This window comes from Nicotiana tomentosiformis, chromosome 4, assembly GCF_000390325.3.
Source record: "Nicotiana tomentosiformis chromosome 4, ASM39032v3, whole genome shotgun sequence".
Taxonomy (NCBI): domain Eukaryota; kingdom Viridiplantae; phylum Streptophyta; class Magnoliopsida; order Solanales; family Solanaceae; genus Nicotiana; species Nicotiana tomentosiformis.
Window position 1 is genome coordinate 57,403,742 of NC_090815.1, and position 12,541 is coordinate 57,416,282.

The window sequence follows — 12,541 nt, forward strand, 5'->3', positions numbered from 1 at the left end:
CATATTTAATTTCAAAAGGAAGCAAATTACTCTTGCACTTTAACTTAGATATTACAGTTAATGACTTGATATGCATCAAAATATCATCATCCACAAAAATTATAAAGTCACCAACATAAGAAACAAGAGTATAGTTCATTACCTCCGAACATACTTTAGGTGTTCTAGAAAGGCCAAGAATGTGAATGAACCAATTATACATATCATACTCAGACTTATTTACTAATGGAACGACATCACCTTGTATTCTTTTATGCAATGATTCCAGCTTAGCAATGGCTTTAGGAAACTCCATGTCATAAACCTATAAATAAGAATTAAAATAGTCAAAAGGTTCAATAACAAAGAATTTAACTAAGCTTTTATCTTCCACCATCCAACAAGAATTAATTTTGCCTAATTCATGTTGGAATTCAATTGGATCCTTTACCACCATTTCTCGTGCCTCACCTCTCCTTTCAAAAGGTCTTTCAACACGTGGCTGCACAAAATCACAAGAACTAAAACAAGAATGAGTTAATGGGTTAGGAAGTAAAGAAATTTTATTCTTGCTTACACTCTCTTTGGCTTTTATCACGAAACTAACTTTTCCCTCACCCTTAGCCTTTTTTCTCTCACTAAAGTTTTTTTCTTCTTCGTTACTGAAACCCTCTTGTTTTTCTCTCTCTACCTCAAAGACTTTTCTTATCTCATTGCCTTCTCTCTTTTCTTTTCCCTCAAGCTCACTATTTTTCTCAATTGACATCCCATTCTCTTCACTCAATACAACCTCTCCTTTTTCCTCTCTTGGGAAGTCAACATGCACTCCCTTACTCCTCTTATTCTTTTCTCTCTCATATTTTTTCATATTCTCTTTAACAGTCTTTTCATCTTCATAAATTTGTGAGGGAGTCAAAGGTCCAAGAATAAGTTTCTTCCCGTTAACCTCAAAAGAGTATCTATTTTTTTCCATATTATATAAAGCTCTTCTATAGGCATACCATGGCTTTCCCAACAAGATATGATAATTATTCATGGGAATCACATCACACCAGATCGCATCCTCATACCTTCCAATAGAGAATAGTAATAACACTCTTTTATCTATCTTTACTCCTCTCAACATGTAGGGTTCAATATGCTCAACACAAGGCAAGTTCAATTTTTCAACCATATAAGTGCTAATTGAGTTATAGCCAAACTCTTTGTCAATTCTAAGGGCACAAATCGCAGACATCACTTTAGCTCTTGTTTGAAAAATAATTTTACCATTGTCTTCCTTCTATTCGGTATACTGTAAGTTCAACTTTTCAAGTTGTTGAGTCATAACTCGCCTCCTTTCACTATAACTACCTATTTGAAACATCTTGAACAAAGATTAGAAGAATTATGTATCTCTCAAATTTTGGCTTTTTTCCTCTAATGTTCTCGCCTCTCTTGCCTTTTTTCACTCAAAGCAACTCTTGGTCGTTAAATTTTAGATTTATTAATAAACCTTACTAGTCACAACCCTTAGTGATAAGAATGTAGAGTTAGAAAAAGAAAAGAAAAGTGAAGGACCAAACCTTGGAAGAATAGGAATTGGTTATGTAGAAAAAATAAGGAAAGAATTTAGGAAACCCAAAACCCACAAGAATAAGGAAAGAAGTTACCTTAATATTCAAGAACTAGGATCCCCTCTTCTTGTTTTCTTTCTTGACTTGGAAACTAAATAACACTTGAATTATACAAATAATAATGAGCCATAATGCTTTTCTTTTGGCTAATTTTCATTTTTTTTTTTGGTTTTGTTTTACTCAAGAACCTCCCAAGATTATCAAGATTGAAATTTTGATTAGCCTATGCTCTGATACCACTTGATAACAACACGATAGGGGTCCAAGAATTACTAAAGAAAATCAAGAAACGTGCGGAAGCTAAAAGAAAATAAAGAAATTAAAAAAATAACGGAAAATTAAAGATAGATTGAATTCAAGAAAGAGTTTCTTGAATTCAAGAAGTCTATTCTTGAAGTTGAATCCTAAAAATAATAATTAGCTAACAAAGAACTAATCGCCTTTGGTAGAGAATTAAAAACAAGAGATAGATTGTGAAACCCGACCCTTTAGAATAACAAGAACAACAATAAGCCTAAACTTATCACCTTTCTTGAATACCTAGAAGTGATCTAAGATTTCAAAAGAGTTTAATCTTACCACCTTAAGTTGAGTCTTGAAGGTTGAAGAATAAATCCAAGAGTAGCCACACACAAGAGTGCAAGAAAAATCTCACAAATTTTATTGATATTGTCTATAATAATCTAAAATCTAAAAACAAAGATGACACCTCTTTATATAGAGAGGAGGTCACGAAATTCCTACCTAAAAATAAGGAAATAAAGTCCTAAACTACTTTGGATAACAAGTCCAAATACCTTAGGAAAAGGAAAAACACTAGGAAACAAAAACCAAGTCAATCTTGGAAAGTAACTCCAACAATCTTAGGAAAAGGAAAACATAACCTTAATTACCTAGGAAAGCAATAAATCTAGTACCAAAATATATGAAAATAAGTTAAAACCAATCTTGGATAGAATCTTGAAAGTCCCAAACCAATCATGAATACGATCTTGGAAATCTTGAAGGTAACTTGTAAGAAACTTGGCACCAACTTGTACCCAACTTCTATCACGCCTATTGAGCCTTTCTTGGGCAGAAAGTAAGTCCTTTTTATGTTATAAAAACGTGGCTTCATGTAGGACTTATTGGGCTACAAATTTGGACACATTTTTAGGTTCCAAATAGGTCCAATAGTGGCCTGATCTGGACCTTCTTCAGAGGATGTCTTTTGGGATCTAATCCACCTTTTCTTGGATATGAATTTGGACCATAAAATAATTATAATACCTAGACAACTCATATCCTTTATCCTTGAGCTCTCCATCCCAATTAACAACTTCTTTATTTGCACTTGAAGTCTAATGACCTTGTTTTGCAACTCTTTAGCTTGACATCTTGTTAAAGGCTCTCTTTGAGATTCCAAAGCTTTATTCTTGTCCTTGAATAGATTTGAGCTTCCTAGGATGCTATCAAAAGAATACCTTCTCACTCTAGGGCACTCTCTCTCACTCTAAAATATCAAATTATAGTTCAAAGCCCAAAGAGTGTATTTAACGAAATAGTGTCGGGTTTTAAAAATCCAAAATGGAGCTCCGGAATGGTTCTGCGGTCGCATATGCGATCGCATAATGGATATGCGGACCGCATATCGGTCGCATAATTGCTGACAAAAATGATCAAAAATTTATCTGTGTATGCGGTCACTATGTGGTCCGCATAACTGTTATGTGGTCGCATAATGCACCGCATAATAGTTATGCGGTCGCATAGTCGACTGCATAGCTGCTTCCAGAATGGCCCTCTCCTGCTCACTTCTGCGGCCATTATGCGGCCCGCAGAGTAATTATGCAGTCACATAATGGACCGCATAAACGCGCTTTTCCGCCAAAAATTTTCCTTTACTTTCCGGTGCATTGTTCAACCCAAAAAGTCTGAGCCGCGTCGAGCTTGGAATATGTGACCTCAAACACGTAAGCCTAGTTTGGCACCATGAAACATTATTTTCTTTGTAAATTTTACAGGGCTTTACACTTAAGTACTTTGAATTTTTTCTGGGTGTTACATTCTCCCCCGCTTAGAATCATTCGTCCTTGAATGAGGGTAAAAATCCGTCATTAGCATCTTATGCAACTTAGTTTGTTTTATACCACAAACTAGCAGCCTCAAATTTGACTAACTCCCTAAATTTCCAAAACTTTTGCCAGAGTTTCCTTTGTAATTAGGCCTATCCACCTGTCAGAGAGCCCCAGAAACACATTATTTTCTTTGCAAATTTTACCGGGCTTTACACTTAAGTACTTTGAATTTTTTCGAGGGTGTTACATTCTATCACCCCACTAGCCAAAGCTTACCAAAAAGAGCTCAACAATCTTCCCACTACCCTCGATGGTACATGCATGTAAAATAAATAACTCCCACACCGCATAATTTACTTGGCTTATTACCTATTTTTAGTTAAAATCACGAAATTGAGGGCTATGGAGGAAAAACTTACCTCTAGGATGAAGACCTAGTGAATTCTTCTTACAATTTCTTCAACTTTGAGCAAGAATTGATGGATGATGGGCTTAGGAACTCTCACTCTCACTCTTTGGCACTCCCTCACTCTAGAATATATGTTTTTGCTTCAGAAGTGGTCCACTACTCTAATATATCGAAATAAGTTCGGGTAAAAAAATAGAAAAAAGGAGCTCCGTCACAGATCTGCGGTCACATATGCGACCGCATAATGCTTCTGCGGTCCGCAAAATGGGCCGCTAAATAGTCCTCCGGAACTGGGCAACTCTGCCCCACTCTGCGGCCATCTATTCCGCGGTCACATAATGCGCCGCAGAACCTCCCTCTGGAAAATTTTCATGTTGGGTCCACGATCGATGTGCGGCTCGCGAAATGGTTTTGCGATTGCATAGTGACCGCACAATATCACCCAAACTTTGCTCAATTTTCTGCTTCATTCTACGGCCATTATGTGGCCCACAGAATGATTCTGCGACCGCATAGTGGGCCGCAGAAATATCTTTTTCTGCCAAAAAATTTTCTTTACTCCCCAGCGCACTGTCCAATCCAAAAAGTCCGTACCGCGGCTCCACATTCGTCAACACATATTCTACTTCAGCTCCACAAAATTCTGGGTTTTAGGTAAAATATTTATGGGGCCTCACATGTGATGAGCTTTATAAGACATGATACAAGTTCACATGATACGAGCGATTTTGGGGCTCGAGGTGGCATAGCCCGAAAGACAAATCCGTGTGAGTCTAGGTGCAAAACGGACAATACGTGTCATAGGCTTGGTCGAGCTATATGGTTTTAACATGTTTAAATGCTCCCCAGTCCCTATAGACTTCTTCATATTAGGATGACCAACGTAGAGGACGAAGAATGATATGAATCATTACTTAGATAGAGTTTCAAGCCTTGACTTGAGAGGCAACATTAAGGGAGACTAGAGTAAATTCAGTGATCATCATCATCTATTTGCATGAAGGCTTATTTGACTAGAAGTAAAAAACAAATTCACAGGTTGAGCCGAGCCAAAGTTCTTTCGAACACGTTAGTAATATTGTTCCCTTCTTCTAGCATACACGAAGAGGATCTCACTTCCTTTGGAGAAGCAAAACCACTGGTTGAATTGGAAGATACTTGAAGCACTTGTTGTCTTAGAACATCGACTTTGCTCCTTTTGATTTGGCCAACATCTTCATGGAAACTCCAAGCCGTTTTTGGAGCCAAATCTAGGATTAAACTTTATCGGAGCCATCTTGGTATTCTTGAACTTTGTGGAAAAGAGATGAAAAGCAAAAATATTCCACTTTGCCTTTCAACATTTGTAACACCAAATTTTGTATCTGAAAAATTTAAAGCAAGAAAAATAGTCACAAATAGTGACATTTAATTTCAATAAATTATGCGAATTTCAGTTTTTAGACCATTTTATATCAAAAATTGTAATGTCCTATTCTCCTCCTTGTAACCATCAACTCAAAGGCTTGACAACTTGTGCTTGAATTGATGGGGGATTTGTAGCCGTACCTTATATTTGTGCCACCTTTTAACTTGTACCCTATTTTTTAAAATTATTAATTTGGTAGCCATCTCACAAAAAATCTGTAATAATATGACAAAAGATATAAAACGATCTCCTCCTCTCCTCTGAACAACTTTATAAAAAAATCATAAACTTATCTAGATTCATCTTCAGAATCACACTTGCATGAAGTTGTTTCACATTGAAACTAAAACTTCATGCTAATGTAGCATGAAATTGATTTATGTTGAAGCTAAAACTTCATGCTAATGCATGCTGAAGTTATTTATCATGTAGTCTACAGTTTTGTTATGAATTTTATCCGAAACATCAGTCTAAACATGCTGAAGTTATTTAGTTCATTTGCTAAAATTTCAGATTAAACATGCTGAAGTTATTTAGTTCATTTGCTAAAATTTCATACTAAACATGCTTAAGTTATTTAGTTCATTTGCTAAAACTTTAGACTAAACATGTTTAAGTGATTTAGTTCATTTGCTAAAATTTCAGACTAAACATGCTTATATTTTTTAGGTAATTTGCTAAAATTTTAAACTAAACATGCTTAAGTTATTTAGTTCATTTGCTAAAATTTCAGACTAAACATGCTTATGTTTTTTAGTTCATTTGCTAAAATTTCAGACTAAACATGCTTAAGTTATTTAGTTCATTTGCTAAAATTTTAGACTAAACATGCTTAAATTTTTTAGTTCATTTGCTAAAATTTCAGACTAAATATGCTTAAATTTTTGTCTTGTAGTATGTAATTTTGTAATGAGTTTTTGCTAATGCATGCTGAAGTTATTTAGTTCATTTGCTAAAACTTCAGACAAAACATGCTGAAGTTATTTAGTTCATTTGCTAAAATTTCAGACTAAACATGCTGAAGTTTTTTAGTTCATTTGCTAAAACTCCACACTAAACATGCTTAAGTTTTTGTCTTGCAGTATATAATTTTCTACAGAATTTTTGCTAATGCATGCTGAAGTCATTTAGTTCATTTGCTAAAACTTCATACCAAAACATGCTAAAGTTTTGTAACGCAGTCTACAGTTTTGTCCTGAGTTTTATCCGAAACTTCAGTCTAAACAAGTTGAAATTTTTTAGTTTATTTGCTAAAACTTCAGCCTAAACATGCTTAAATTTTTGCACTGTAATTTGTCAATAGTCCTTTATTAAAGAATGGCAAAATTGTCTTTTTAAAACGCTTTTAACAAAAAAATGGGTACGGATGGAAACGAAAAAACAAAACGGGTATAAGTTAAAAAGGGGCGACCAAGTAGGGCGCCCTATGCAATTTTTACTGAATTGATGGGCTAGAAAAAATTTAAAAAACATTCAACCGGCTATTAATCTAGGTATACAAGCTAGAAAAAATTTAAAAAATATTCAACCGGCTATTAATGTAAAAATCCCAATTTACATGGGTTAAATCCAATAACATTTGATGCTTACAACGCTAGGGAGACATAATATTCTAGCTATATATGTCAGAATTTTAGTATCAAACTAAAACCATTAGTTGAGGTGTACTTAGGATCATTATAAATCCATCTGCTAATGCGTACTTTTATTACCAATATGGAATATTATACATCTCTCACAATAAATAGAGATACAAACAGTAAATTAGTTAGTTGGCATATCGTTGTAACATCATTACTTCATACTCTAAATTTGTAGGTAAAAGTTTACATTCATACCGAATCTGACTCGTTATAGAAAGTATTTTAATTTGAAGAAAAGGCAAACTAAGCACTTTTAATTTTTCCATTTTTATTTTGTGAAATACAGCTGCTTAATTGTTTTCACATCGAAAAAATGTAATGTCGACAGTGTAATAATAGTTGTCTTTTGTTTCATACATGGTAATACATTCACCAAAAATCTTAAAGTCCCTCATTAATTTGTTTCCTTGTCCTAAATGGAATAGAAATAAATAAGATGCAGGAATCCAAATAGGAAAATAGTTGTGCAAAAGATCAGAATGTAATTTCAAAATCTGTCCAGAACCAAATAAAACCCCTTTCCTAGTTAGGAAGGCTTTGTTTGGCTTAGTATTAATTTATTAGATTTAATCACTGTCCTAATCATAATTATAGTTGGTTGTGTAAGGAAATTTGAACTAAATCGTTTTTGTTAAAAAAAATCATTTTCCTAATCATAATTTTATTTGGTTATGTTATTAAAAAGTTGCGGCTAATAAACGACAAAATGGTGAAAAAATATAAAATAATAAACGACAAAAATAAATTACTTTAACAGTATGAATATCAGTTGAATTATTGAATTAATATTTTTGACTAAATTAGTTTATAACTAAATAATCACAAATCACAATGCATGTTATGCTATTGTATAGAAAATAATTTATACAGCTGATAATTAACATTACTTCTTCAATGAAACTAATTACCTTGAACAAAAATCTCCAAACGATCACGCAAACTCGAGAGCATTGACAAGGTTACACACAGTTATATATAGTGATTTTGTACAATTCAAAATATTAATAAGATAAAACCAACATTTCCTAACAATTATCCCCAACACGATCTTTATAAAGTTACACATGCAATCCAAAGGTTTCCATCTTTTTTTCTTTTTTTTAATAAGAAAATGCTTTCATTCTTTTTCCCATTTCTCTTCAAGTTAAGTTTACATAATATTTTCAGCAAACAAAGACTAGTAGAAATTAAGGAGTAAACAAAACCTTAAAACCGTTTTCTAATTATAGTTTTGTTTTGAGTGGGATTAGCTGAATCCTAGGAAGACTTTCAAATTCTTCCGTGATTCTATCTTCCTCTCCTCTCTATGCCACTACTTATAAATATAATCAACAGCCCCCCACGTACAAACCCACGACCCTTGATCAGTTTCTTTCTTTGGGATCTTTCTTTCTTCCTTTCAATTCAATTATATATATATATATGAAAGAGCCCAAAGAAAGAAAGAAGAAAAACAGAGTAGTCTGTGTGTGTGAATATACAATAGAATGGTGGAGGCAGATAACGAGGTTCTTTCAACAGAATATGCGTTTAAGGACAAAGAGGTACCGCCATGGGAGAAGCAAATAACGTTGAGGGCAATGGTGACTGGCCTGATTCTGAGCGTCGTGTTCAACTTCATTGTCTGCAAACTGAATCTCACGACAGGCGTTATCCCATCTCTTAACGTGGCGGCGGGGCTCTTGGGATTCGCCATGATTAGGTCGTGGACTGCTGTTATTGAGAAGTTTGGGAAATTGAAGCAGCCTTTTACTAGGCAAGAGAATACCGTCATTCAGACCTGCGTTGTTGCTTCTTCTGGCATTGCTTTTAGCAGTATGTTTAATTTCCCTCTCTCTTATTTTTCTTTTTTTTTCCCTTTTAATTTTCTCTCATTAGTTATATTCTAATGTTTTATTCATTGAAGACCTGTATTATACAAGCTTCAATCTTGATGACACATGAATGAGATCTTCCTTAAAAGTTAAATAAACATAGCAATAGTATATTCATAATCTAAAGAAAAAAAAAATTAGAAAATAAGAATTAAGTCTATGATTAACAAATGGTGAGTCACCTTCTTATATTCGTGTTTTTTAATTCTTTTCAGATAGTAATAGTATGTTCGTATTATAATCAGGGAAAAAGAAGGAAATCTATAATTAATGAAACGTCATTCTTTATTCCAGTGGCAAGTTTATAACTATTTCAAACATGTAATTCCTCTGTGCATGGAGTTAGAAAACTGTTACCCCTGCAGCTATGCTATGTAACACTGTTCCTCCATCATTTCCAATATTTATTGAAGTCAAATGAAGCATTTTAAACTCTGTTTTGGATCATATGTACTAGGGAGTATTTGTTTTCAAATATTTTGACAATAGACTTATATTATTTGGTCAAATTATATTAATTTCAGGTGGGACAGCAAGTTATATGTTAGGAATGGATCCATTCATAGCAGCTCAGGCAGATGCAGGAAATACCCCAAATAATACTAAGAAGCTTGCTATTGGTTGGATGCTTCCCTATCTTCTTGTTGTCAGCTTTGCTGGTCTCTTCTCAATTGTCGCACTAAGGAAGATGATGATAATGAAGTACAAGTTGACATATCCAAGTGGAACTGCTACTGCATACCTTATCAACTGTTTCCACACTCCTAAAGGAGCAAAGTTGGCCAAGAAACAAGTTGGTTCCTTATTCAAATCCTTTGGCTTCAGCTTTATATTTGGGGCTGTTCAATGGATATTTGCACGTGAAGATGGCTGCGGATTTGGTAGCTTGCCTACATTTGGTTTCCAAGCCTATGCCAAAAAGTTCTATTTTGATTTTTCCTCAACATATGTTGGAGTTGGTATGCTTTGCCCCTACATGGTTAATGTTTCATTGCTAATTGGTGCCATAGTTTCATGGGCTATCATGTGGCCAATGATTGAAGCAAAGAAAGGTGACTGGTACTCTGCTCAATTATCCGCAGCAAGTCTTCATGGTATCCAAGGATATCGGGTAAATTTACTATCTACAACATTCTTTATATATAGTTGTTCCAATTTCGCTTTTTAATCTTTAAAAGAAAGATATAGAATGACACAATGCTGTTATGAATTAACTTTTTAGGATTTAGGAATAAGAAATAGTATAAAAAAACTAGCTCGAGAAAACCTGAAGTACTCCATGTCTTTTTATCTAAATCAGAAATTTAAGATGGTATCCTAAGTTGATTAATATGATTCTCACTTCACATATTCTGCTTGGTTATACCTATTTCAACTCTTTTGTTCAAATAGTTATGTTTGTGTTGGTTGTTATTTCAATCTTTTGTTCAAATAGGGTGATATTCTTACACTCTACCATCACCTATTCTAAACAGGTATTTATTGCAATTTCCATGATGCTTGGAGATGGTCTATTCCATTTTGCCTACATGTTGGTGGTCACAGTCTTAAGCTTCAGAAATAGGAAATCAGGACAGGCAGATTCTTCAAGTGAAGAGTCCTTCGAAGACTATGACAAGAAGAGACAAAACGAGTACTTCTTGAAAGACCAGATCCCCAACTGGGCAGCCATTGGCGGATACGTTGGTATTGCAATTATATCTATCATTGTCGTACCAATTATCTTCCACTCACTGAAATGGTATCACATTCTGGTTGCCTATTTAATTGCTCCGATTTTGGCCTTCTGCAACTCTTATGGAAGTGGCCTCACTGATTGGTCCCTGGCCTCAAATTACGGAAAAATTGCAATTCTTACATTTAGTTATTGGGTTGGTTTGCAAAATGGCGGAGTGATTGCTGGTCTCGCTTCTTGTGGTTTGATGATGAGTATACTAGATACAGCTGCTGGCTTAATGGGAGATTTTAAGACTGGTTATTTAACTCTTACATCGCCTCGTTCCATGTTCTTTAGCCAAGTTATTGGAACTGCCATGGGCTGTGTGATAACCCCTCTAGTCTTCTGGATTTTCAACAGTGCCTATCGTTTGGGTGATCCGGAAGGTGCATACCCTGCACCATATGCATCTATGTATCGTGGAATAGCGCTACTTGGCGTTGAAGGTTTTGGAAGTCTCCCCAAGCATTGCCTCAGGCTATCTGTTTGGTTCTTTGTGGCTGCTATTGTGATCAACCTACTGACTCAGCTGCTGAAAAAATTCGAGACCAAGTATGGAATTTATCGATTTGTTCCGAGTCCAATGTGCATGGCTATACCATTTTACCTTGGAGGGTACTTTGCCATTGACATGTGTGTAGGGTCATTGATCCTATTCATTTGGCAAATGGTGAACAAGCAGCAAGCAAAGGATTTTGGACCTGCATTGGCTTCTGGTCTCATATGTGGTGAGTCCTTGTGGGGAATTCCAGCATCTGTTCTTGCTCTGGCTGGTGTGAAAGCTCCATTTTGCATGAAAGTTCGTCACGGTGGTGCTTGATTATAGTCTCATATTAATTCCTCCTTCTGTCATTGTACAAATTTAGTCTTTGATTGTTTTCAGCAGTCTAAATTTGGTTATTTTAGTCCCAGCGTAACATGTTTTTAAGATGTGTATTTTACTCCATTATTTAGTAGCATTAAGACAGGTTGTGTTTCTGTTCTTGTCGTTTTCGACTTTCTAGATATATTTTCTTTGTTTTAAATCTCGTTGCTATATGATTTTAGTTAGTAATGTCAATGTACTGTGTAGTTTCTAATATATCTTCTTTGAGATAGTAAGCTGTTTTTAGCTTTGAAATATGTAAAAAAAGTTAACGAATTTCTTTTCTTTTAAGTAACTAGTTCACAACGCGCCGCAGCCACTACTTTGACTCCTTTTATACAATTTAAAAGGATTCATAAGTAGTTGTTAATGGAGTTGAGGTTACCAAATTCTGAGGTGTCGGTATCAATTTATGCCGAATTGCGGAAAGGAGTAAAGAAAGAAGAGTTGAAGGAATTGGACAAAGAAAAGAGAGTGCTCGACCGGAACGGCACGTCCTTTGCACATGTATATCGAGTCATGTAATACACTATTGTAAAATTATATTAATACTATTAAGTAAATTATATAAATAATTATACATCACAGAATAACGTGCAAGGTTCTGTCAACGATCAATGTGGATCGCATATGGTGACTTGTTTGTCAAGGTCGAGATGATTGAATATCATCTATATAGTGATTTATTTTGATTTTATGAGATATAAACATGTAATGAAACGCATGTATCATAATTCTTCTTTATAGAGGATATTTCTGAAGTATGTTCCTCAGATAAGGGAAACTTTGCCCAAATAGATTTGAGACAACTTTTTAGGCCAACATTAGGTTATGTTATACACATACAAAAATACACATGTTTAAAATAAATGGAGATGATTCTTTGGCTTATATAAAGGCAATTATGAAAGTAGTAATAGACTTGGGGTGTGTTTGGTATGATGAAATATTTTTCGAAAAATATTTTTCAATT

The 12,541-nt window shown here is 34.6% G+C and overlaps 1 protein-coding gene across 1 annotated transcript; it reads left to right on the forward strand.

Annotated features, from left to right (window-relative positions):
• The first annotated feature begins 8,458 nt into the window (after nucleotides 1-8,458).
• LOC104089915 (probable metal-nicotianamine transporter YSL7) lies at nucleotides 8,459-11,804 on the forward strand. The gene is made up of 3 exons (XM_009594932.4): nucleotides 8,459-8,927; nucleotides 9,511-10,097; nucleotides 10,462-11,804. The coding sequence occupies exons 1-3, from the start codon at nucleotides 8,600-8,602 to the stop codon at nucleotides 11,521-11,523; spliced, it is 1,977 nt and encodes a 658-aa protein (XP_009593227.1). The 5' UTR covers nucleotides 8,459-8,599; the 3' UTR covers nucleotides 11,524-11,804.
• The last annotated feature ends 737 nt before the right edge of the window (nucleotides 11,805-12,541 follow it).

What these genes read in the sequence shown, in the direction of transcription:
- LOC104089915 (XM_009594932.4), top strand. Translation starts at nt 8,600, where the DNA reads ATGGTGGAGGCAGATAACGAGGTTCTTTCAACAGAATATGCGTTTAAG. An exon ending in TTCTGGCATTGCTTTTAGCA is followed by an intron (nt 8,928 to 9,510) that starts GTATGTTTAATT and finishes TATTAATTTCAG; the next exon opens with GTGGGACAGCAAGTTATATG. An exon ending in ATGGTATCCAAGGATATCGG is followed by an intron (nt 10,098 to 10,461) that starts GTAAATTTACTA and finishes TATTCTAAACAG; the next exon opens with GTATTTATTGCAATTTCCAT.